Source organism: Pipistrellus kuhlii, unplaced genomic scaffold, assembly GCF_014108245.1.
Source record: "Pipistrellus kuhlii isolate mPipKuh1 unplaced genomic scaffold, mPipKuh1.p scaffold_m20_p_19, whole genome shotgun sequence".
NCBI lineage: Eukaryota > Metazoa > Chordata > Mammalia > Chiroptera > Vespertilionidae > Pipistrellus > Pipistrellus kuhlii.
In genome coordinates, this window is record NW_023425504.1 from 12,818,199 (window position 1) to 12,843,255 (window position 25,057).

The window sequence follows — 25,057 nt, forward strand, 5'->3', positions numbered from 1 at the left end:
CTCGCGGCGTTTTAAAAAAAGTCCCAATTTTTGGAAAGATTCTTTTAAATTTTTGGACTTTTTATTTTTAAACGCCGCGAGACGCGGGACAAATTGTTAAAATTCGGACTGTCCCGTCAAAAGCGGGACGTCTGGTCACCTTAATAGCTTGTTGTCTAAAACAAAAGAACAAAATACAGCGCTGGCGCCATGCTTTGTGCGGTGCTATTATCATTTTCCTCAAAAGCCCCCCAAGCGCCCCCACAGGTCTCAGCCTGGGCGGCTTTCTGAACTCGCTCACCTGAACTCACTGTTCCCAATCCGTGGAAACTTACAGTCAAGGCCGGGGAGGACTTTGGGAGCTTGGGAGAAACTAGGCGCATGCGCAAACCTTCTCTCCCGTGCTGGCCAATCACAATACGGCGCTGACTATTACGCCTGCGCAGTGGGTCTCCGGTAGCGCTTCCCCTTCCCCGGCGCTAGCGAGTCTGCCGAACCGTCCAATGACCAGCCAGAGCTGGAAGGCGGAGCCTGCGTGGAGTGCGTGTGCGCGCGCAGCGGAGGGGGGAGTGGGCCGGAGCCCAGGGTGTTTGACCGGTAAGTGCGTGAGGAGAAAGGCAGGAGGAGGTCCCGAGGAGCGGCCGCTGAAATGTACCGGTGTGGAAGCCTGGCAGCGCGTGCTTTGAAGCAGAAGCTGGCGCCCTTGGTGCGGACAGTGTGCGTCCGAGGCCCGAAGCAAAGGAACCGGCTTTCAGGTGACTGACCCGTACCGGGCAACCCCCACCTCCATAGTTCTAGGGCCTGGGCTGCTTAGACTCCCAAAGCCTCGCAGCTCTTCCCGCCCCCACCCCCGGGATAAACTTAATAGGCTCACAGTCGCGTGAATTTTAAGTTGGCGGGATCCATTAGTTTTGCAATGTGTGCGTACCTGACCTTCAAGGGAATTGAACCCAGTAATTGGCTCGAGGCCTTTTCCTGGGAGGATTTGCTGTTTAATGATAATGTCTAGTGTTATCTAGTGCCACCTCCGGGCCACCCCTCGTCCACATTTTTTAGACAATGAAGTCCTGTAGACAGTCGTTTACGACTGTGAGACTTTAATCAAAACATTTAAGCCCCACGCCTTAGTTCCTTCTGTAAATCAGGATATTATCTGCACTACCTCCTGAGCCCCAGATAAGATTCATAGATTTGAGTAATCTGTGAAACACAGTGTATTGCAAGTAAGGAGTTGTGCTCCAGGACACCAGGAGAGCTGACCCATTAATTAATTTGAGGTGTCTCGTCAGTGTAATTCTTGGTGGTCTTTAATGCTTCCAAGAGTGAGTTTGCCGAGCGCATTATGTTTGCCCTCCATGAAGTTGTCTCATCAAATTTTAGAGCTGGAAGGGATTCTGTGGTAAAAGTTCAACCCATTCATTTTATAGATAATAAACCGAGGCATGGAGAGGTGAAATTTTCTTGCCCAAGGTCATGTACTTAATTAATAGGCAGAGTAAAGGATAGTTTGCCAGTCTCTAGGCCCCTAAACACTTGCTTCAACTCTCTCTGCTCTTTAGCCCGTTGTACATCAGATATCTCTGAATTTATCTGAGTATGTTTTGTGCCTGCTGATTTTCAGTTAGCACAATTTCATGAAAGAATTATCTACCTGTAGGAGGTGTGTGTTTATTTTTACATCAATAATTTTTGATTGACCATTTAGGACACTCACATTTGTAATGTCAGAAGTTATCCTTGAGGCCTTTCAAACATGCAACCACCTTCTGGGTGATTTAAAAATAAAAAGTGGAAAATGCTTCTCTTATATTGTTATATTTGGAAAGGTACATTTGAAAAGTTTTTCCAGTTGCTGTGCTTCAAGAAAATGTTTCCTGATGGGTGTGTATCTGAGATAGGTCCTAAGGCATATTGCCCTTGGAACTTAAAAAACCTCTACCTTGGCTTTTAAACTAACATCCTGTCTATGATATCATCTGTATGTATGGGTTTGTGCAATGAAATGAGGTTGCTCTATGCAAGTCGCACAGAAATTTTGGTAAGCTGAAGCTTTTCATCCACACTGGCCTTTCTAACTTTGTGCACTTATTTTGCTTAAAACTCAAACATTTACCAGCATTCTGAAGTCTGACCAAAAGTTCTCAGTAATTAAATATGGATTTCCAAAGTTATATATTTGAAGATGGTTGGTGATACTAGAACTAGTACTGAAAAATTACAAACTCAAAATGTTTTTTCTCCATTGAATAACTTTATATGAAGGTGCTCTGCTGTAGACTATTCTGACTTCTTGACATATCCATCCATCTCTTTGTATACGCTTATTTTTTGTCTTTTGGCCAAGCACCAGAATATAACATCATATGCCTTTAGAAATAGATGGGGCAGAGGTTACAATTTCAAAAAGTATGATTGTCATTTTACAAATTTACCATGCTTTGTGGCTTCATTACAAACTGCTTTTAATCTAATGTCTTTTTCACATAGTTGTATCTGCCATATGTTTTTACATAGGTGGGGAAGAGACATTGTTTTTTTATATGCCATTTCCTCCTCCCCTTTTCCCTTTTTCCCCTTCAGTTCTTTGCCAGGATGTTAGCAAACTTTAAATCTACCTCCACATCTGTCACCATTGTCGGGTTCATTTTCATTTTATGTTGCCTTTTTTCCCCTTTAAATCTATAATTGGTACCATTTGTTTATTTTGGATGTTCTGCTTCTTTCCAAAAATGATTGAAGGTAATTAATAGTCACCACTTTACCAGTATGTCTGCATTCAGCACCCAGGAGGAGCAGATAGGTTAGGAAATGGGTATTTTCTGTTCTGTAGTATTTTTATTTGGTCAACAAACATTGTGCTGCCCATGTGATCAAACTGATCACCGATCCCTGACCGGAGGGGTCAAATGTTTGAACATTTTCCTCTACTCGGAATCCTTCTCACCTCCTTAAAAAGGAAATCGGGCCCTAGCTGGTATGGCTCAGTTGGTTGAGCGTCTTCATTCTCGGCACCAAAGGGTGGCCAGTTCCATTCCTGGTCAGGCACATCCCCAGACTGCGGGTTCAATCCCCGGCTGTGGCACGTATGGGAGGCAGCCGATTGATATTTCTCACATCGATTTCTCTCTCTCTGTGTGTCTCTGTCTCTGTCTCTCTCTTTCTCTTTCTCTCTCCCCCCATCTCCTCTCTCTAAAAAAAATAAAATAAAAAGGAAATTGAACTTCTTTTGTGTAAGGAACCAGACTTCCTGGACACTGCCAAATGATGCTTTCTTTTGAAGCCTAGAAGATGAGCCTTTCCCCACTCTTTCTGCTGAGGCACAGCTTTGCAGAAGAAAATCTTTGGCAAGTCAGCCTTTTCTGCAACCGGTTAATATATTTTCTAATATTTAAGGGAATTGCTACAGTTGTAATATGATCATTCCAAAGTTGCATGGTCATTTAAATTGAGGGGAGGATGGACCCCAAACCTACCAAATGAGAATTTCAGGAGAGAGGCCTGGGAATTTACAATATATATATATATATATATATATATATATATATATATATATATATATATATATATATATGCAGATTGCCCCCTTGGGAGTTTGACCAGGAGACTGGGAGTATGGTGGCTCACTGTGACATGCATTGACCACCAAGAGGTGGCGTGGAATGAAGGAAGGCCCGTGCCGGTAGCTGAAAGGCCTTGATAGGCCCTGATCACCAGCCAGGCCTAGGGACCCCACCCATGCACGAATTTTGTGCACCAGGCCTCTAGTATTTTACCCCTTGATGTAATTAATATGATCAGGGAAATTTGGGAAATATAATTTTGAATGAATAATGATTTTTTTCCTTCTCTTCCACTGACCTAAGGATTAATAAAATTGACTGAGTGTCCTTGAGTCTCCTGTGATTTGTATCAAGCCCATTTTCTGATAGAATAGTTGCAGTCATTCTCCCCTTCTACACTATGTACTACCCAAGGTCAGGGATCGTGTACTATTTTTTTTTTTCCTCACACTTTGTACATTCTCTGACAAGGTAAATTCTCAGTGATTGAACTCTAGTTATTTTAAAGGGCTTAACTTTGAAGAACAGTTCAATTTTCTTTCTTTTTTTTTTCTTGTCACCTGAATCATTTTTCCTCTGGCCTTTCTTCAGAGTGGTTCACACTGTACTATCACTTTTATATTCTGATTCTTCTAAAATTCCATCAAAGGATTCAAAACACAAACAAACAAACAAAAAACACAACAGAGACTGATAAAGGTAAATAGCTGTTGGATTCCTTATGAAGAGGGGCCTAGCTACAATGAATAGATCATCTAGACTTGTCCTGCTTGTGTTTTATCCATATTAGAGAAAAATCCGTTTTCTTTGACATTCAAAGATAAGACTCAAGAGCATATAGACCTCTTTATTTGAGATTCATAGGTGCCTCAGTTGTGTGGATGTATTTCTAAAAAAGGCTTCCCAGGAGTATGGATAAACAGGAGATTTTGAAATCCACAGAAATGAACTCGGTGATGATTTAGGTAGCATTCTAATGCTAGTTTGTGATTTTGAGGTTACTGATTTATTATTAAGCAGCCTTAAGTAAGTAGGATCTGGCTAAAACTTCTTTGCAAAGAATCCTTCAAAATGTTTATTCCTTATCACTAAAATTGGGAAGAATTTCTAGTTCGTTCCTTCATTAATTCAACAAATAATGAACAAGCCTACCATCTGTTAGACACTGTTGCTCTGTGTAACATTTATTCAGGAAGTGAATCCTTGCACAATATGATGAATATAAATAATAGTATCATATTTTAATTTTAGGCTAGCTAAGAGACTAGATCTTAATTATTCCAACCAATAAAAAGAAATTATAATGTGATATGATAGAGGCGTTAACTATCACTACAATGGCAATCATTATAATATATAAATGTATTAAATAAAAGAATTTAATCCTAAGTGTGAGAAAGAAAGTGCTACCTCTGTATTTGTGGTCTGACTGAAGAAAATCTAAAACAAGTAGACTGGTGCAATAATGAGAAATCAAGGAGTAATTTGGCTTTCCCACATCAGTAAGACAAGTGAAAAGGCATGTTTCAGTCGTGATATAAAATTTCCTAAAATTTTGAAGCACTAGGGTTGGGGAGAAGTGTAGGTGTAATTTTATGGGTAAAAGAAAACTGGTGGGAAATATCAACATAGATACAATACCACCTTTTACAAAATTAAAGTCACTTGTCGGTATGTAAAAAGTTGGTTTGTTAATGACAATAGTGTTGTATTGTGTTTCTTTTCAAGCAGTAGTTTGTTTTTTCAAGCAGTAGTTTAAATGTTAACCAATTTACTTTTTAAAAAAGTAGTTTACTTAGAAATGTCCTTTTTGGGGGCATATTGAGGTAAAAACTGCAGAACATTCCCAAATCTACACTCTTGGTTTTATCAGTTTGAGAAAAGCAAACAAAACCAGAATAAACACATTATTGTTATATTAAAACTAGAGGCCTGATGCATGAAAATTCATTCAAAAGTAGACCTGCCTTCTCCCTGCTGCCTTCACTAGCTTCCCTCTGGCACCTGGGACCCAGGTTTCTCTCTTCCAGCCGCCTGCAGGCCCCTGGGACCTGGGCTGGCTTCTCTCAGGGCGCCTGCAGGTACCGGGGTGCTGGCTGGCTTCTCTCCTGCCCCAGCTTCATCAGGAAGGACGTCCAGAAGATGTCTGCTCTAATTAGCATATTACCCTTTTATTATTATAGATAAAGTTATCATTTCTGAATTTAAGATCTTCTTTCCCAAAGTGTGGTACGCATACCCCCAGGGGTACAGGAAGAGTTTGGTGGGGATACACACTGCACCGTGCTTAGCTGCGCCTAATTCTACGTTCTCATGAGTGCGAGGAGTACTCAGCGTTACGAAAATTATAGAAGGGGTACACATATGTCAAAAGTTTGGGAAACACTGTAGAGGAATCAATGGAACTTAAAAAAAAATTTTTCAGCAACCAAATGTGGGGTAGGGTCAGGGACAAAACTCATTGAAATTGAACTAAACTTTTAATTCATTAAACTTAACTATGTGAAACTTTTTCTACCCAGTTTCATTTGCTAACATCTGAGAGTTGTTAGTTTCTACTTATGTTTCATCATTCTTATCGACTTTTGAAAATCAAAAGCTTAGATTGAGATACGCTTCTCCACCCTTGTACATGATTTTATTTTCATGATTTGTTCTTTCCAAATATAAACCTTTTTTTTTTCACATGGCAATGAAGGATTCTACAGCAGGTAAGAAAATTAATAAACAGCTGCCTCAAACCTTGCATGAAATAAAACCCTGCCACACAATCTAACCAAGACAAAGCTCAGTCTTGCGTGAAAGGTGATGTGTCTTGGAAGACAGAAACGTTAAAGCTCAGAAGAAAATTAGAAAAAACATTTTTACATGAATTTATCTCCCCCAAAGAATTGTTTGGTCTTAAGTATATAGTGCATATGCCATATAGTAGCACTCAGCAACCCACAGTCACACATATTCATGTGTCTATGACCAATCATACTGAGTGGGATAAACAAAAGATTCCAAGGAGACTCTCACATCAGGTTTTACTGGCCAGTGAGTTATAAAAACTGGATTTTCAGTCTATTTTGATTTCTGAATTATAGATAAGAGACTATGGACCTATACTCTTAGAACTAAAAACCTTTTTTTTTTTACAAGTTTTTATTTTAAATATATTTTATTTATTTTTTTCACAGAGAGGAAGAAAGAGGGATAGAGAGTTAGAAACATCAATGAGAGAGAATCATCCATCAGCTGCCTCTTGCACACCCCCTACTGGGGATGCGCCCGCAACCAAGGTACATGCCCTTGACCAGAATCGAACCCGGGACCTTTCAGTCCCCAGGCTGACGCTCTATCCACTGAGCCAAACAGGTCCCGGCATAAAAACCTTTTTTTCTAACCTTCTGGATTGCACATGTTCCCAAGGATTTCAGGTAAGAGAGAGCAGTGTCCTGACATTGTGAAAGGCAGGGGGACAGCTTCCTAGTTCTGATCTCTGTAAGTACATATGGAATACTACCACCAGTGCCCATCCTGCTTGTCTTTTAAATCCTGGTCAGATCAGATCAGAAACATATCCACCTGCCTCAAGACCAATGGTCTTAAAGTACAGACCTGCAATGTCACCTGAGAACTTTTGAGAAATGCGAATTTGTGAGCCCCATCCCAGATCTCCTGACACAGAAACTCTGGGATTGGGTCTATCCACCTGTGTTTTAACAAACCCTCCAGGGGATTCTGATGCAAGTTTTGGTATCACTATTCTAGATCAGGATGGCAAACTACAGCCCATAGCCCAAACACGGATGCTTTTGTACCACCCCTTGAGCTAAGATGTTTTTTTTTATTTTTTGTTTTTTTAATATATTTTATTGATTTTTTGCAGAGAGGAAGGGAGAGAGATAGAGAGTTAGAAACGTCGATGAGGGAGAAACATCGACCAGCTGCCTCTTGCACACTCCCTACCGGGGATGTGCCCACAACCAATGTACATGCCTCTGACCGGAATCGAACCTGGGAACTTTCAGTCCGCAGACTGACGCTCTACCACTAAGCCAAACCGGCTTCGGCTATATTTTTTTCAATGGCTAAAGAAAAATGTGAAATAGGCTATTTAGGGACACGTGGAAATGATTTAAAATTCACATTTTAGTGTCCATTAATTAAGTTTCATTGGGACACAGTCACATTCATTTATTTATATATTGTCTGCGGCTGTTTTTGCTCAACATCAGCAGAATTGAACAGTTTCAGCAGACACCGTATGGGCCCCAAGGCTGGAAGAATATACTATCTGGTTCTTTACAGAGAAAATATGTGAATCCCTGCTCTAGGTTAATAGTTAATACAAGGAATATCATAAGCATAGAAGGTTCTGAGACTCCTTCATCTAAAAATGCCAGCATCTTCATGGAGAAAGAAATGTACCAGATTCTTACATTTTAGTGTGTGAAAGTTGTTATGATCACCAGGTCATTCCATAGCTGCACTAAGTTTTACATCAGCATAAACTTCATATTATTTCGGAGGACTCAGAAGTAATTGGTGGATATTTTAAATTTTGTCATTCTAAAAAAATACTTCATAGCCAAAATTATTCAGTTCTTGAGGGAGATAAAGTCACTTAAATTTTTTTTTCTGGTTTTCTTCTGAGTGTTAACATTCCTGTTTTCCAAGGCGAATTACCTTTTATGCAAAGACTGAGCTGTGTCTTGGTTAGATTGCGTGGCAGGGTTTTATTTTGTGCAAGGCTTGCGGCAGCTTGTTTAGATTTCTCCTTAAGTGGTTGTTATAATGCTCCAGGTAGCCTGTAGTTAACTTTTTATATCTATCCAGTCAACTCCCTATGTTTACTTCATTTATGGTGAAGAAGTAACGAGGGAAGTATTTGATGAATTGCCCATATGTTCTTCATTATCTTTTCTGGAGACTATAAATTTCCTCCCTGGACAGCATTCTTAACAACTCTAACCACTTTATGAGTATGCATTCTGATATCTGTTGTATTTGTATACAATTTTGGTGGGTTTTTTTTTCTTGGTCATTGAACAGTCAACGTCATGCAGCCAGTGGGCAGTAAGTCCTGACTTGTACAATGCATTGACATTTAGTCATAAACATGTATTAACTATTTTATTTTTATGTGTGTGTGTCTTTAATAAATTGTGTTCCTTAGGCAACTTGTTCCAGCGATGGCATGTTCCTCTAGAACTCCAGATGACAAGACAAATGGCTAGCTCTGGTGCATCAGGGGGCAAAATCGATAAAAATGTGTTAGTCCTTTTTGTGGGCTTATCAACAATAGGTGCTGGTGCATATGTAAGTAGAAAAGTGGCTTGTGTAAAGAAGCTGCCAAACAGTTCCCATTAATAGCCTCAATAGTACTCTGCTTTAAAATGTTTGCAACTAATCACCCTTTCTCCTTTTGAAAAAATTTCCAGGAGGCCTTCTTTAACGTGCCTCCTGTCTAATATCCTATGAGGGTCAATTTGGGAATGACTGAAATATAATCTCATGTTGATTATCTTTGCTCTTTTCACTTGTCTTTTTAGCCTTTACTTGAAAGCCACTGTCTTTTCTTAGGTTTGACCAAGTACCAAAAAACTTGTACCTTTGCTCTTGGATGTGACACGCTAACCAGTGAATAAGGACAAAATTCATTGCAGCTCCTTAGCACAATATTTGATTTTGACCCATTTGTCAAATGTTTTATTTTTCCTCAGCTTGGGATAGACATTAAAAACAAAAACAGCCTTCAATTCAAATAGTAAGCGTTCCTAGTAGGAAAACTATTCCTGAATCTCACCAAAGACTAAATCATAGACTTAGCCCTAGTATCTCCAATTTTAGAATGGAGTTTGTGTGAGGTGAGAAATAGTTTTCACTGCTACGAGTTATAGCACAATTCCATCTCCTTGAATGAACTCTGATCAGCTTAATTGGTCACCAAGGAATTATGGTGTACTTTTTTTTTTAACTTGGCAGGATTTACTGTGACTAAGCAGGTCAGTCTAAAGTTGGATCATATAAAGTTGAGGGAACCAATTTAGATAACACCTAGTAACAACCTCGATTGAAGGAAGCTGTTTGCTTTACTTATTGAGAGCAAATGGTTGGACGCCATTACAATTTTAGTTCTTTCTACATTGGTAAGACCGTGAACTTATCTTGCTTCTTGATCACTAGGTTACTAAAAGAGACGTGAAAATTATTTGAATGTATCTAGCTTGTCATTCCCTAACCTGACTTCCAAATGCAAGAGAAAAGTAGGTGGGTCTTGCAAGCTGTGAGTCAAATTGGAGTGAAAAGTAGGTGAGCTCTGTCAGATAACAGACTTTGAGGAAATATGCATTCTCCATTTCCTTTTTTTAGCACAGGGTAACCAAAAATGCATCCCTGCCTTTGTGTTGAAGGTTTCTTCATTAATACTTAGTTCTTTTTTCTATCTCCTTTTGTTTCTTTCTTGGCCTTATCTTTACCTACAGTTGTGCAGTGTCATCACCTAGGATCCCCTTCTAGATCACTAGCGTCCGCAGGTGCTTCTGGGAAAGATGGCAGCAGACTAGTATACTTCTTAATTGTAGGAGCAACAGTCACTGGGGCAGGAGTTTATTATGTAAGATGCTTACACTAAAATATACCTTGGGGTAGGGTGGGTGAGACCACGGCACTAATGAGAACTTGATCCATTAGAACACAATGACGTTTTCACAGCATGTGCTTTCTAGGTCTTTATTAAAGGGACATTGTCAGTCACTAGGGAGTCCTCATATCTCATTCTTCAAACTGTTGAAGTCCAACCAGATATGTCCAAAGCCATACATTTAATGAGTATTATAAATACTCATCACCAACCCTTTCTTTAAAATTGTTGCTAATTTTATATCGTAATTATTTCTATCATGCTAAATTATATTGTGCTCTAGTGCTGCATACCTAACCAAGACAGACTCAAAGAGTAAACATTGACTAAGCAAGTAAAGATAGCATGAACAGCATCCATTTTAAATTATTTTAGGTAAAATTATGTGTTTTTTACCAAACAATTAACCCTACTTTTATTGATAAAAGGCATTTTATCGAATGCTTCTGAGGAAGTCCAAAAAGCCAGAGAAATCCTCCCCATTCACCCCCAGCTTCTATTTCAAAGCAAATTCATTTGGCAGTGTCCCTTTTGTAATATCTAATTTGGTCAAACTAGTGGCTGAAGTGGTATAAGCTAACATATTCCATAGATTTCTTTCTTAAGTGCCTCTCATTTCTAATTCAGATATCACCCTCTGAGTCTGAACTTTCCCATTCCATAGTTCTCTCAACTTTTCCTATCAGTTCCATTCCATTCATTCAAAAATAGATTTAAAGTGTTTGCATCTGATATGTTTGTAAAATTTAAACCTATTAAACCTCTGGCTTATGTTGCTGTACCAGAGTTGGATGGCCTCCACAGAGCTGGCCAGGCAAATCTCTTGACCCCAGGCCACAAGATCGGGCCAGTCACTGTTGCTTTCTCCTGCCTTCAAAGTATCTACGAAGCACCAGTGCCTCTTAAGCCATTCAGTTAAATGCCTCTTTACCCTCTGTGTTTATCCAACACTGGTAATAATAAAGCTACCATATTATAATGGTTTCAGGTTAAATGATAAGCTTTTGTCTACCTATAGCCATTATCTAGTTCGTAGAGTTGTTTTTGGTTTTAGTTTGTAGAGTTTCATATTAGGTTTTAAATCATTTAAAATGTGACCTGAGGTGGCTTAGATTTTTTTTTCCCCTGAAATTGATTAGTCTAAAGCACATGTGTCAAACACAAGGCCCGCCGGCCAAATCCGTCCCGCCAGGCCTTGCAATGTGGCCCGCACCGCGCTGTCATCACTGCACTCCGCTGCGTTTCCATCACAATGACAGTTTATGACTGTTCAGTAAACCATTCGGCCCGCGATTTAGGCTGGATTTTAGATTTTGGCCCCTTCTCTGATTGAGTTCGACACCCCTAGTCTAAAGAGAATAGTTAACTTGAAATCAGAGTTCAGACTTGATGACCTATGGCTATAAGTTTAGTGTTTGTATTAGTCTGCGCTGACAGCCATAACAAAGTACCACAGACTCAGTAGCTTACATAACAGAAATTTATTCTCACCCAGCCGACGTGGCTCAGTGGTTGAGTGTCGACCTATGAACCAGGAGGTCACCGTTTGATTCCTGATTCCCAGTCAGGGCACATGCCAGGGTTGCAGGCTCGATCCCCAGTAAGGGGTGTACAGGAGGCAGCCAATTAATGATTCTCTCTCATCATTGATGTTTCTACATTTCCCTCTCCCCTTTTCTCTGAAGTAAATAAAAACATTTTTTTTAAAGAGAATTTTATTCTCTCACAATTTGGATGCCAAAAGTCCAAAATCAGGGTGCCAGCATGGTCAGGTTCTGACAGCGCTTTCCTGGCTTGCCCCCTCCTGGGTCCTCACACGGGAAAGAGAGAATTTGAGCTCTCTCTTCCCTTTCACCAGCCCTACGGGATTAGGGTCCCACTTTTAATGACCTCATTTAACCTTTATCACCTCCCCAAGTCCCATCTCCAAATATTATCACATGGGAAGTTAGAGCTTCAACATATGAAGTTGGGAGGGATACAAGCATTCTTTTCATAATGTTTCTCATATGACAACATGCTTTTAATTAAAGTTTAAATACTATAATTCCTGATTGTGGATCCCTTTACCTTCCCCCCACACAGACACTCCACCCTCCCAAAATAAGGGAGCAGCACTAAGAATAAGTTTTCTGAAATGTTTGCCAGGGGCCTATACTTTAAACCAGCAGCTTTTTAATTTCTTTTTTCTTTTTTACCACAATCCACAAGAAGAAATAAATTTTATCTTGCAACCATCATACAACTATAAATATGTAAAACAGAAAATTTTTGAAATAATACTAGTTGTAATATACTTCAGTAGTTTCTCTTCTATTTGTGTTTGTGTGTTTTTTTTCATGCTGTTCATAATCTACTAAATTGATTTTATAGCCCATTAATGGGCTTCAACCCCTGTTTGAAAAACACTGTTTTCAACACTTCAACTTAGATCCCAAACAGAAACACCTAATCCGTGTGTATGTGAGCAGTGTCTCCCTCTGTTGCTAGTGACTTTCTCTAGGACCACAGGCAAATCCCCTAATCTTAGTCCTGTTATTTGTCAGTAAGCAGAGTTAAGTGGCCTTTAGAATACTTAATGAGATTTAGTATTTGGGCCGCATGCCCGTATTCAACTGATAGGATCACGTCCCCACTGAGAAAATGGCCTGTTTCCTTTCAGACTCCTTTAAGTTGACTAAATGCCACCATATTCATCTGCTTTCAAAAGTTGTTTCCAACAATATTTTTCTTTTTCTTTTTAATCCTCACTGGAGGATATTTTTCTACTGATTGCTAAAGGAAGTGGAAAGGAGGGTGGAGGAGCAGAGAAGGGGGGAAAGAGAGAGAGAGAGAAAAACATGGACGTGAGAGTGACAGATCGTTGGTTGCCTTTTGCACACACTATGAAACTTGCAACTGAGGTATGTGCTCTTGACTGGGAATTGAAACCAAGACCATTTGATCAGAAGGCCAACACTAACCACGGAGCAACCGGCCCACTAATGTTTTTCATAAATTTGTAGTTTTTCTTAACCTTACATGTATTCACTTCACTATTTAAAAATCTGTTCAAACTGAAAATACAGAAACACTTGGAGGAAAGGTAAATTTATATTTAGTATGTCTGCAAACTTGTTTTTATATCAGAACATTTTACTTAAAAACTACATATATAAATATATGTGGTTATAAATATATGACAAACCTCATTCTTGTCCTTTCCCCACTAAGACTCAAGACATTTCTTGGTCTGTTCTTCCTCTCATGTGTGATGTTATTAGGTGTGGGAGGGCCTAGCCTATTTTTGGATATCCCTCTGATTATGAACATAACCTCAGCTTATTTCTCTGTTCACTCATGTTGACCAGCTTAAGCCATCTTTTTAGGTAAAAGTCTCTTAAAACAAATGTTACACACACATACATATAGATATATGTGTGTGTATTTAGAGTATGGGTAAATACTGGAGATATATATATATATATATATATATATATATATATATATATATATTTTAATCTGATTCCAAAATTATAAAAGAAAAAAACACTTCTAGCCCGGCTGGTATGGCTCAGTGGTTGAGTGTTGGCCTATGAACAGGAGGTCACAGTTGGATTCCGAGTTGTGGGCTCAATCCCTGGTAGGGGGTGTGCTAGAGGCAGCCAATCAATGATTTTCTCTCATCATTGTTGTTTCATATCTCTGCCTTCCTATCTGAAATCAATAAAAATATATTTATAAAAATAAACTTTCTTAATGTTAGCTGAATTCATTTGGATGAACTTAGTGGAAAATTCAAGGTATAACCATTGCCTTTTAACATACAGTACTCAATTTTTTAATCATCCTTATCATATGTTGGACGTTTCCAGGCTGATAAACGTTGAGGTCTTAGGGGCCAGGTTCTTTTTTTTAAATATATTTTATTGATTTTACACAGAGAGGAATTTAGAGGGACAGAGAGTTAGAAACGTCAATGAGAGAGAAACACTGACCAGCTGCCTCTTGCACACCCCCCACTGGGGATGTGCCCGCAATCAAGGTACATGCCCTTGACCGGAATCGAACCCGGGACCTTTCAGTCCGCAGGCAGACGCTCTATCCACTGAGCCAAACCGGTCCGGGCAGGGGCCAGGTTCTTTATTGTCACACGTTACCTGATGAGCTGCTCTGTGAGGGCTCATAGAAATATTCTTTTTTTAAATATATATTTTATTGATTTTAGAGAAGAAGGAAGAGGGAGAGAGAGATAGAAACACCAATGATGAGAGAGAAACATTGATTGGCTGCCTTCTGCACGCCCCCTAATGGGTACCGAGCCCACAACCCAGGCATGTGACCGTGGCCGGAATCGAACCTGGGACCCTTCAATCCACAGGCTGACGCTCTATCCGTTGAGCCAGACCAGTTAGGGCAGAAATATTCTTAAAGCTTGTTTTATTTTAATTCCTCTGATTTTCTATACTTTATCCTCCAATTAATTAATAGTCTGGGATTCCAATTGACATAGCATCATTTATTTTTTTAAATATATTTTATTGATTTTTTTACAGAGAGGAAGGGAAAGAGCTAGAGAGCTAGAAACGTCGATGAGAGAGAAACATCGACCAGCTGCCTCTTGCACACCCCCTACCGGGGATGTGCCCGCAACCAATGTACATGCCTCTGATGGGAATTGAACCTGGGACCTTTCAGTCCGGAGATCAACGCTCTACCACTGAGCCAAACCAGTTTCGGCGACATAGCATCATTTAAATTCCTGTCTTGTCCCTGTGGGGTACAAAAGAGCAAGAAGTATTCTAATTAAAAACAAGTCATTCTTGCCTACTGCTTTTTAATTTCCCCCCCAATAAGTTCTGATGCTGTATGTAAAAAACAGCTAGTCGTAATGCTAAAGTACCATTCTTTAATTTGAAAACGTAGAGAAAATAGTATATTTGAAATACTACTGGTATTTAAGCAAGGTGTTTGACCTTTAATGAACATCTGAGTGATAGGACAGACCATTGAGGGAAAAATTAGTTATTCTATCAGACTAGGATACTGCGGTCAGTTTCAGGGACAAAACTCAGGACACCTCCCAGGGAAACGTGTCCTGGCTACCTACCTGTATAGATTGGTTTCACAGCTAGTATCCAACAAAGTCCAAAATTCCTTTTATAAAGTTCAGTCCTTCCTAACACTTTATTCTTCTAAAAAATGTTTTTCTTATTCCTTCATACTTTCAGAATTAAATACAGTCTGAGGAAAATTCTTCACATAGATAGACCCTAAGGAAATTTGAAACTGGAAAAATGTCATCTGCTTAACCTGTATTCTTTCCACACCAAGTTTGTACACATTCAATATTTTTTATTTCTTAAGAAAATAAATTTGCCTTAGTGACTTTCACATAGAAGAACTTAGGTAGACAAAAGCTTCTCATTTAATTGGAAAATAATGAAACTGCTGATGGTATGAGCTAGTTCTGTTATGAAATAAATTTTTTCCGTGTTTGGATCTACAGGCCTACAAGGTTATAAAAAGTGACCAAAAAAGATATAATGAAAGAATTTCAGGATTAGGGCTGACACCAGAAGAGAAACAGAAGAGGGCCGCATTATCTGGTAAGTATGCTTTGACGCTCAGTATGAAGGGAAAGTTGTAAACAGTTTGATTCTGTGCTTTGTAGTTATCTTGTTGACACAATGATGCTGAGAGATTGTAAGCTTCCAGAATCTATGGTATTATCCCACACCTGACAGCGATTTGTTAAAGTATTTGGAATTTATGTTTGAGAAGAAAGTTAGTGAGGATCATGATTGGTTGTTTTTCTTTTTTGTGTGTGTGCTTTTTCCCTTGTTTTTCTAGGAGTGTTTTTTTTATTTTTATATTAGACTTAAAAGTCAAGCTTTACATTTAAAAAGCAAGCTTAGAGAGGAGCTAAAGGCCTTTTTCTCGATGCAAAAATTATTTTAGGTCTATTTTGTTCCCTTGAGTTTTTGGAGTTTTGAGTTGTTAAAGATGTATTTGTTTTTCTAAAGCATGTAGCCATGGCCAGCACTTCTATCACACACAACTGGCTTGCTTTTTTCAGAGAGAAATGTTTTAATCCTTTAATAAGCCCCTTAACCCTGGGTGGGTGATTTACATTGCTTTTGTAAATAACACCTTATTCTTGAACACTGTATAATCCCAGTTAACCTCCTGGGTGTTCTAGAAATTGCTCAATATCTAAGCTTGGTTCTAGTTCTGACAGACTTAATCAATGAATGACATTGGCCAAATCATTCAATTCTTTTTTGGGCATTTTCCACTTAGGAAATGAAGGGAATAATTGCTTTTCCTGTCCAATCAGTATGCTGAGAAATTGTTAAGATAATCGTAGATACAGTGTTTTGCCAGCTTTATGTAAAGGATTGAGACGAGTGCAAGGTGATTTTAAAGTGGTGAGGAATCATCTAAGACTTTAAGAAAATTCACCGTGTCCGGTCTGTTGCCTACAGCTCCAGAAGGAGAGTTGGTTGCTCAAGTCAGGGTACCAAGTCATGTTCCATTCCTGCTCATTGGTGGAGGCACTGCTGCTTTTGCTGCAGCCAGATCCATCCGGGCTCGGGATCCTGGGGCCAGGGTAAGGCACATATTGTTTTGTTTGTCACAGAGAGGATATTCTGCAAGCACTTAGTCAATGTGAACACTTTGATATCTGCCTCTTAAATGACTTGGTTCTGATTAAGTGTCATTATTTTCTGTCTAAAGGTACTGATTGTATCTGAAGATCCTGAGCTGCCATACATGCGACCTCCTCTTTCAAAAGAGCTGTGGTATTCAGATGATCCAAATGTCACAAAGACACTGCGATTCAGGCAGTGGAATGGAAAAGAGAGAAGGTGTGTTCACTTATATAAAATGGGCCCGACTAGCAACTTCAACTAAAAAACAGGGAGTAAGTTGGGATTTTGTGTGAAAACAGTGCATAGGATGAATGGCATGACTGCACACCGCAGTCCGCTCTTGTATGCACTTGGTGCAGCTTAGGGATAGCAGGTTGCAGTGGCAAGAGTCCTGGATTCTGTTACCAGATCTACCAACAATTGGAGGTAAATGTTGGCCTCTGAAGCAATAGTGCTCCTATTTTTTTTTTCTTTATTAAGGTATCACGTATTTGTCCTCATCCCCCCAGTCCCATCCCAAACCCCTCCCCACGCATGCCCCTCCTCCCTGTTGTCCGTGACCACTGGTTAGGCTCATATGCATGCATATAAGTCCTTTGGTTGATCTCTCCCCATTATCTCCACCCTACCCTACCTTCCCTCTAAAGTTTTACAGTCTGATTAATGCTGTTCTTGTTCATCAGTCTATGTTCGTCATTTCCCTTAGATGAGTGAGCTCATGTGATACTAGAAATACGCTTATAAGAACCGAAAATGAAACAAGCAATAGCAATAATGGTTATGCTGAGAGGCAAATGAATCAGTCTATAGTGAGTTTTTTTCTGGGCCAACAGTTCTTTTGAGTCCCAATTTCAATGTCAAACAGTTCCTTATGTTTACTTGTCATCAATGATATTTCAGCTCTGGATGGTGGACAAATGGTGGTGATGCAGGTCTGATTCTCTCTGGTTTGGCCTGGGTAACCTGCAGCAATGCACAGCTGCTGACTGGCTAGTATGGCAAGGCGTCGTCAGCATCTTCCATCTCTGGACTGTTTCTCTTCTGTCTTTATGGCTCCAATTTCTAGGACTTTTATGTTAGACTTCTTCAGGGATGATTAGCTTGGCCTTTATTGTCACTTCCTTACACTTGCCTTAAGCATGTCCCATAAATGCACAAGAAAAGACACTGTTTTATGGCACTTTCTTTAACACCCTAGCAAACATTCCAGATTGTGGGGATGCAGGCGTCTTCAAACTACGGCCCGCGGGCCACATGCGGCCCGCAGAGGAGTCTGATCCAGCCCGCCAGGTTTTTTGGGCAGTGAGCGCAGCCGAGGTGTTACAGTAGGAATTAGTAGTTCATATAGTCCGGCCCTCCAGCTCTCTGAGGGACCGTGATCTGGCCCCCACTTTAAAAAGTTTGAGGACCCCTGGTAGAGAAGGCACATGGTAGAGAAGAACCTCTTTATTAAAATGTTTACATGAGAGTCTTAGAAATGCAGGTCCAAGCCTTTTCCTTTTATTTTTGTAAGCTATTTTTTTTATTGATTTGAGAGAGGAAGGGAGAGGGAGGCAAATAGAAATATCAGTCATGAAATGGAATCATTGATTGGCTGCCTCCTACACATCCCAAACTGGGGACCAAGCCCGCAACCTGGGCATGTGCCCTGACTGGGAATCAAACCATGACCTCCTGGTTCATAGGTCGATGCTCAACCACTGAATCCTTCTGGCTGGGCCAACCCTTTTCCTTTAAAGGATGGCTTGGATCTCTTTATTCAAGTACCATGCAGTATTTTGGGGTCCCATTTTTTTCTCATTAATGATCCCTTTGATATTGGATTTCATTTTATAAAGCTACCACCTCCATCACCCCCACTATAATGTTCCTTTCTCAAGCAGAATGCATAATTCCAATTATCTTAGCCATCCCTAATTAATATCTCATAATTACTGTCTACTGTTTGAGGCAAATAATCTCAGGAACTAGACCATAGACCAGTGCCATCTGCATAGCTCATTGGGTGAATGTGTGCCTAGAGAATACCTCTTATTCTAATTTTGAAATGAACCTAAATACAAAACAGTGTTTCTCAGCCTCCGTACTGTTGACATTTGGGGTTGAGTAATTATTTGTTGTAAGGGTGGTCTGTGGCGATTGGATGTTCAACAACATCCCTGGCCTCTACCCACTGGATACTAGTAGCATTCCTCCCCCACAAGCTGTTGTAGCCATAAATGTCTTCAGATATTACCAAATGCCCCAGGGAAGGGGCAAAATCGCCCCCAATTGACAACCACTGATTTAAAATACCTCTGTATATGTAAGTCACAACCAAGATTTAGTGGCCCTGGAGACTTATATTGGAAAATGTTCCTAAAAGTTTTTCATGATGGAAACAATTTTATTAAATCTGTGGGGGAAGTTGATAGCAGTTCCAGGTGCTTATAACATCTTCTCCCTTTTCTCCGCACAGCATATATTTCCAGCCGCCTTCTTTCTACGTCTCTGCTCAGGACCTGCCTCACATTGAGAATGGTGGTGTGGCTGTCCTCACTGGGAAGAAGGTGAGCAAGTGGACTGCTTTCGTTGTCAGGTTCCACGTATGTGCCTGTGTGGACAACGAGTATGGTGACTTGTATTCCCAGTATCATTTTTTTCTGTCCTGCCCTTGTAGTTTATCAAAGAAGGATTGAGTCATTTTAGGATTAATAGTGCCAGTTTACAATGCTTAGTGTGTCTTCTTGGGGAAAGCACCAGAACCTAGAGTAGCATGCCAACTGACCTTTCTCAGGAAGTTCAAATCATTGAGGACCATGACCCCGAAGTTGTTCCCTCTCCTGATGTGCATCTCTGTCCTTTCTTCTTTTTATTTCTCCACACTAACATTTCTAACATTTCTTTGGGATTATTGATGATAAGAAAATGGCAAATGTGTATTCAGAGTAGTAAAATAATTGAGGCATAACTTCAGCATGGAAAATATTGTCAGCCTTTACAAAGGTAAGCGCCTGAGTAATGGGAGCAGTTATTAGAGGTATTTGTGGGGCACAGGGTGGTATGTTTGTGCTATGTTTTACTTTTGTTAACGGGAAGTATTAGAGTGCATTTGTAAACTAAGGGTGGTGTTCCCCTACAAATGGAATGATTATCAGGAGCAAAGCTCAATAGATGAGATCAGAGCACAAGTGGAGGGACCTGTGGTAGGGACAGGCCCACTTCTGTAAAGGAACATTAGGCAGAGAAGATGGGTATATGTTTGAGACATTATTTATATATTATACATCCCCTATGTGTAAATAACACACAGGCCCTTGCCCTCTAGGGGCTAACAGTATTAGGCAGAAATATAAACAGATAATCAAAACAAAAGATATAGAATGAGAAAGATATGCACAGTAGCCCTGGCCAATCAGTCAGTCTCTCTCTCTCTCTCTCTCTCTCTCTCTCTCTCTCTCTCTCTCTCTTTCTCTCTCTCAAAATCAATGGAAACATATTCTTGGGTGAAGAATTTTTAAAAGATGCACAGTATATTGTGGGAATTACTAGGAAGCATGCCCAGTATAGTGATGGTTTCAGGGAAGGCTTCCTGGAGGAGAAAGTCTTACAAAATGGGGACTCTGTGAAATGAAGAGCTATTCACAAGATTAGAGTGAAGTGAAGAGCATTCAAGTAAAAAGGAACAGCATAAGGAAAGGCACAAGGGTATGAAAAAATATGTTCGATGTAGGGAAACATAAGCAGCTAGGTACCGACAGAGCAGATAGTACAAGTCCAGAATACAAGGTGGTTATGTGAGAGTGGATCTATGACTGTGACGTTCAGGGGAGAGGTCTGGGCTCAGAGATTCAAGAATTATCCACATACATGTAGAAATTATAACCATGAGAGTGAGTGAGGTCTCCCATGGAGAAGTTCTATAGTCAGAAGAGGAGTATGAGGAGTATAGTGGGGATGGAATCCTGGGATCCCAACTTGTAGGAAGCAGGTTTAAGAAGAAGAGTCCACTAAGGAGACTAGGAAAGAAGTTAATGGGCAGTATGAGGAGAGCCCAGGATGGGTTGAAGTTGAAGAGAGTTTCAAGGAGGAAGACGTGATCCACAGTGTTACTGCAGCAAAGGAATCTGGTAAGAATTATGAAATGACTCATTTGATTTAGTGGCACAGATGTCATTGGGAAATTAGGAAACAGTTGATAAACTACTCTTTCAAAAGATTTAAATGAGAAAAGAGTGGTGGCAATTGGACAGACTTGAGGAGGACCTAGAATCAAAAGTGAGACTCAGGATGGGTCAGATTTAAGCATGTTAATGGGCTGAATATCTAAGATGTCAGGAGAGGTAGGGTAATGAGTGGGTGACTGAAAGGGGAAGATTCTGGGAGGGAAAGGCACAGAAAGATAACAAAAAAGACACCTCATCCTAGCCAAAACCGGTTTGGCTCAATGGATATAGCATTGGCCTGCGGACTGAAAGGTCCCGGGTTCGATTCTGGTCAAGGCCATGTATTTTGGTTGTGGGCACATCCCCAGTAGGGGGTGTGCAAGAGGCAGCTGATCGATGATTCTCTCTCATTGATGTTTCTAACTCTATTCATCTCTCTTCCTCTCTGTGAAAAAAAATCAATAAAATATATATATATTTTTAAAAGACACCTCATAAAAAAAATAATAAAAAATAAAAATAAAGCCGAAGCCGGTTTGGCTCAGTGGTAGAGCGTCGGACTGCGGACTGAAAGGTCCCAGGTTCGATTCCGGGCAAGGGCATGTACATTGGTTGCGGGCACATCCCCGGTAGGGGGTGTGCAAGAGGCAGCTGGTCGATGTTTCTCTCTCATTGACGTTTCTAGCTCTCTATCTCTCTCCCTTCCTCTCTGTAAAAAATCAATAAAATATATTTTAAAAAAATAAAAATAAAAATAAAAAATAAAAAAAAATAAAAAAAAATAAAAATAAAAAGACACCTCATACTGGAAGCTGGAAGAAAGGAACTAAGGTTTTTATTTGGGGGTTGGGAAGTAGGAAGCTGAGAAAAATCATATCTAATGTCTTCACTTGTTTTTGCAATAAATTAGGCTACCATGTGGTTTTGTGAGAGTGATCAGTATGAAGGTTGAGGAGTGGGGTGGGATTGAAAAAGAAGCTTAACTGCTAAAGAAGTTACTCTCCATCTGATCTCAGTGTATATCATTGCCTCCAGAAAGCTTGATTGGGTGTACCTATATTATGTTCCTAGCACTGTCTGTACTTCCCTTATCAGAGCATTTCTCACTTGATTTCTCATACTTGATTATAGAATTTGTTAAATTATCTGCTTTTCTAATACCCTCTGAAGGTAGGTAAGGTATCTTTCACACCATTGTATCCCCAGCACTTAGCACAATGCCTGACATATAGTAGGTGCCTAATAAATATGTCTTGAATGAATCGTCTCACCACTAGTAAGAATCCCAGTCTCTATGACTCCAAAGCTCAAGCTTTTCATCTTAAGATGGAATAGGGTTCAAGGGAATTAGGGGTGCTGGCAAAAGAACAGTGGGATGGAATAGACTTCTGGGCAGAGAAAATCGAAAGCAACTATAGATGATAATGGGACTGAGAGAAAACTGGAAGGATGGAAAATTGTGACCAAAGAGTGGGATATCTGAGGTAGAAGTAGAGGATAAGGGATAACAAGATTCTGGATGTGACTCAGGAAAAGTATGAGCCAGGTTTGCAGGTCTTCAGTGAATGAGGAGGAGTGGCTGTGACGTAGCCGGATAACAGTGATTTGTAGGTAGTTGTCCCTCAGACGGGGATGCGGAATCAGGATTTGGAAGCAGCAGCAGCCAACACCCCTCCTGGGCTTGTGATGGGAGGAGTGTGGGAGGAGGAGCAGTCTTAGGAAGCAGCTAAGTTTTACTGAGGGTTAGAAGTTGTACAAAGCATCGTGTAAAAACGAATATGATGTAGGAGAGTTGAGTCAGGGTTCAAAAGCACCAAACAGATAAGTCTGTCCCTGTTTCTCATCTCTACAAATTGAGCAGGAACTTTGAGATTGTAGGGACTTGCTCTAAGGTTGGGTGCTTAGGGGATAAGAGCCACCTGAAGAAACTGGGTGCCGAATGATTATCCAGAAATGGTTTCTTAAGGGTTGATCAGCTTAGGTCAAGAACGAATTCTTCCCATTAGGCCTAATGGCTGAAAGGCACAGGGTTCCTTTTTGGAGTAATGGAATTGATCTGGAATTATAGTGCTGATGGCTGCACAGCCCTGTGACTATACTAATAACCTCTTTAAAATGGTGAATTTTATGTTAAGTGAATTATATCTCAATAAAAATGTTTTAAAGCTAATTTATCCTTATATCTTTTTGTGTGTCTTTGTGACTGTACCAGGTAGTACATCTAGATGTGAGAGGCAACACGGCGAAACTTAATGATGGCTCTCAGATAACCTATGAAAAGTGCTTGATTGCAACAGGTGAGAATTCTAGAAATGACTTTCTTCTCTGATATATAGCTCATTCAAGTTTTAGTATAGAAGGTATTACTTAATCTTAAGAAAACCAAAACCCAGACTCTCTGAAGTGGGTATTCCTTATCTTGGTACAGAGTCCAGCTAACTATTAGCATCACATCAGCAGCATTTCTAGATTGTCCTTGCTGTTCTTTCCCCAAAATACATGGATAGATATTAAAGAGGATTGCTTTTTCTCTCTCTCCCTGCTTAGCCCCTGCACTCTGCCCTCTACCCTGAAAGTGATATAGCTTTGTGGATTCACTGCCCATTCTAATCAGAAATCAAGAGAGGGGCCCAGCTGGCATGGCTCAGTGGTTGAGGGTCAACCTTTGAACCAGGAGGTTGTGGTTCCTGGCCAGGGCACATGCCCAGGTTTTGGGCTGGTTTGATCCCAGACCCCCTATGTGGGGCATGCAGGAGGCAGCCGATCAATGATTCTCTGTCATCATTGATGTTTCAATCTCTGTCTCCCCCTCCCTTCTTCTCTGAAATCAATAAAAATAGATTAAAAAGAAAGAAATCAAGAGAGGAGACCAAGCCGAAACCGATTTGGCTCGATGGATAGAGCATCGGCTTGGGGACTGAAGGGTCCCAGGTTCGATTCCGGTCAAGGGCATGTACCTTGGTTGCGGGCATATCCCCAGTAGGGGTTGTGCAAGAGGAAGCTGATCAATGACTCTCATCGATGTTTCTAACTCTTATCTCTCTCCCTTCCTCTCTGTTCAAAATCAATAAAATATATTTTTTTTAAAAAGAGAGAGAGAGAGAGAGACCAAAGCAGTTGCTTAAACAATGGTAGCTATATTATCTGGTGAGAAACTAGTGGAGGAGAAAGGGGAAGCAAAAAGTTAGGTCTTGTGACCATCTGCGAGGAGGGCGGGGCCCTTTGAAGAGACAATCTTAAATCTGCTTCTCAAAGGAAATAAATAAAAGCCTGCTGTGAGCGGAGTTGCAATAACAAAGCCTCCTGTCCAGTTGTGCTGCCCTGGTACCAGCTGGAGCACACACATCACAGCACAAACCTTTGTGGGAGGTCATGTGGGCTAGCTCCTGCTTATTGGGTTTTCCTCTTATTTCCAGGAGGCACTCCAAGAACTCTGTCTGCCATTGATAGGGCTGGAGCAGAGGTGAAGAGTAGAACAACACTTTTCAGAAAGGTAATTGTCTGCTTTAGTGCTTTCGGTGTGTCGATTTTAAAGAGGCAGCATTATCCTGTGGTTCCCAAGTACCCACCCAGGAACTGGGAGATTCGAGTTCTCTCTATGGCTCTTCTACAGAATGATTATTTGGCCTTAAGCAAGTCACTTCCTCTCTCTGCACCTCAAATAACTCACTCAAGGGTTTTAAGCTCCTAGGAGAAAAATACATTTGGTGTTTTTTTATTGCTTGCTATAGTTCCTTCCGGCAGCCCTTCCATCGTTGTTTTTTCCTGATGCATTTGAGTCATTGGAACTCCTTAGAGCCTCTTGGCGTTTTTCATTGCAAGCTCAATAGTGAAGACTTTGGGAAGAAAGGTTTCAGAGTACCTAAGTGAAGAAGGAAAGAGGGTTTGCTTTTTATCACTGCTTTGCTTTATGAAAACTGCTGAAAATTTCCAGCCACTCCGATGGATATTTGAAAAGATTTGTACTGTCCTTGAAGTTCTGGGCTGAATAAGGTTTGTCAGCCTTTGCACTGCTGGCATTTTAAGCTGGATAATTGCTGAGAGGGGCTGTCCTGTGCATTGTAGGATGTTTAGCAATGTCCCTGGACTCTACCCTCTAGCTAAAAG

The 25,057-nt window shown here is 40.4% G+C and overlaps 1 protein-coding gene across 2 annotated transcripts in view; it reads left to right on the forward strand.

Annotated features, from left to right (window-relative positions):
* Nucleotides 1-441: 441 nt before the first annotated feature.
* Nucleotides 442-25,057, forward strand: part of AIFM1 (apoptosis inducing factor mitochondria associated 1) — a 34,928-nt gene continuing 10,312 nt past the window's right edge. The window contains exons 1-8 of one of the 2 annotated variants that reach the window (XM_036443452.2): nucleotides 442-734; nucleotides 8,704-8,846; nucleotides 15,659-15,758; nucleotides 16,638-16,762; nucleotides 16,891-17,021; nucleotides 19,264-19,354; nucleotides 23,163-23,247; nucleotides 24,367-24,443. In XM_036443452.2, coding sequence (XP_036299345.1) covers nucleotides 629-734; nucleotides 8,704-8,846; nucleotides 15,659-15,758; nucleotides 16,638-16,762; nucleotides 16,891-17,021; nucleotides 19,264-19,354; nucleotides 23,163-23,247; nucleotides 24,367-24,443 — 858 coding nt within the window. In that variant the 5' untranslated portion in view covers nucleotides 442-628. Of the gene's footprint in view, nucleotides 735-8,703; nucleotides 8,847-10,012; nucleotides 10,144-15,658; nucleotides 15,759-16,637; nucleotides 16,763-16,890; nucleotides 17,022-19,263; nucleotides 19,355-23,162; nucleotides 23,248-24,366; nucleotides 24,444-25,057 lie in introns of both variants that reach the window. The other variant, XM_036443453.2, reaches the window with a different exon arrangement.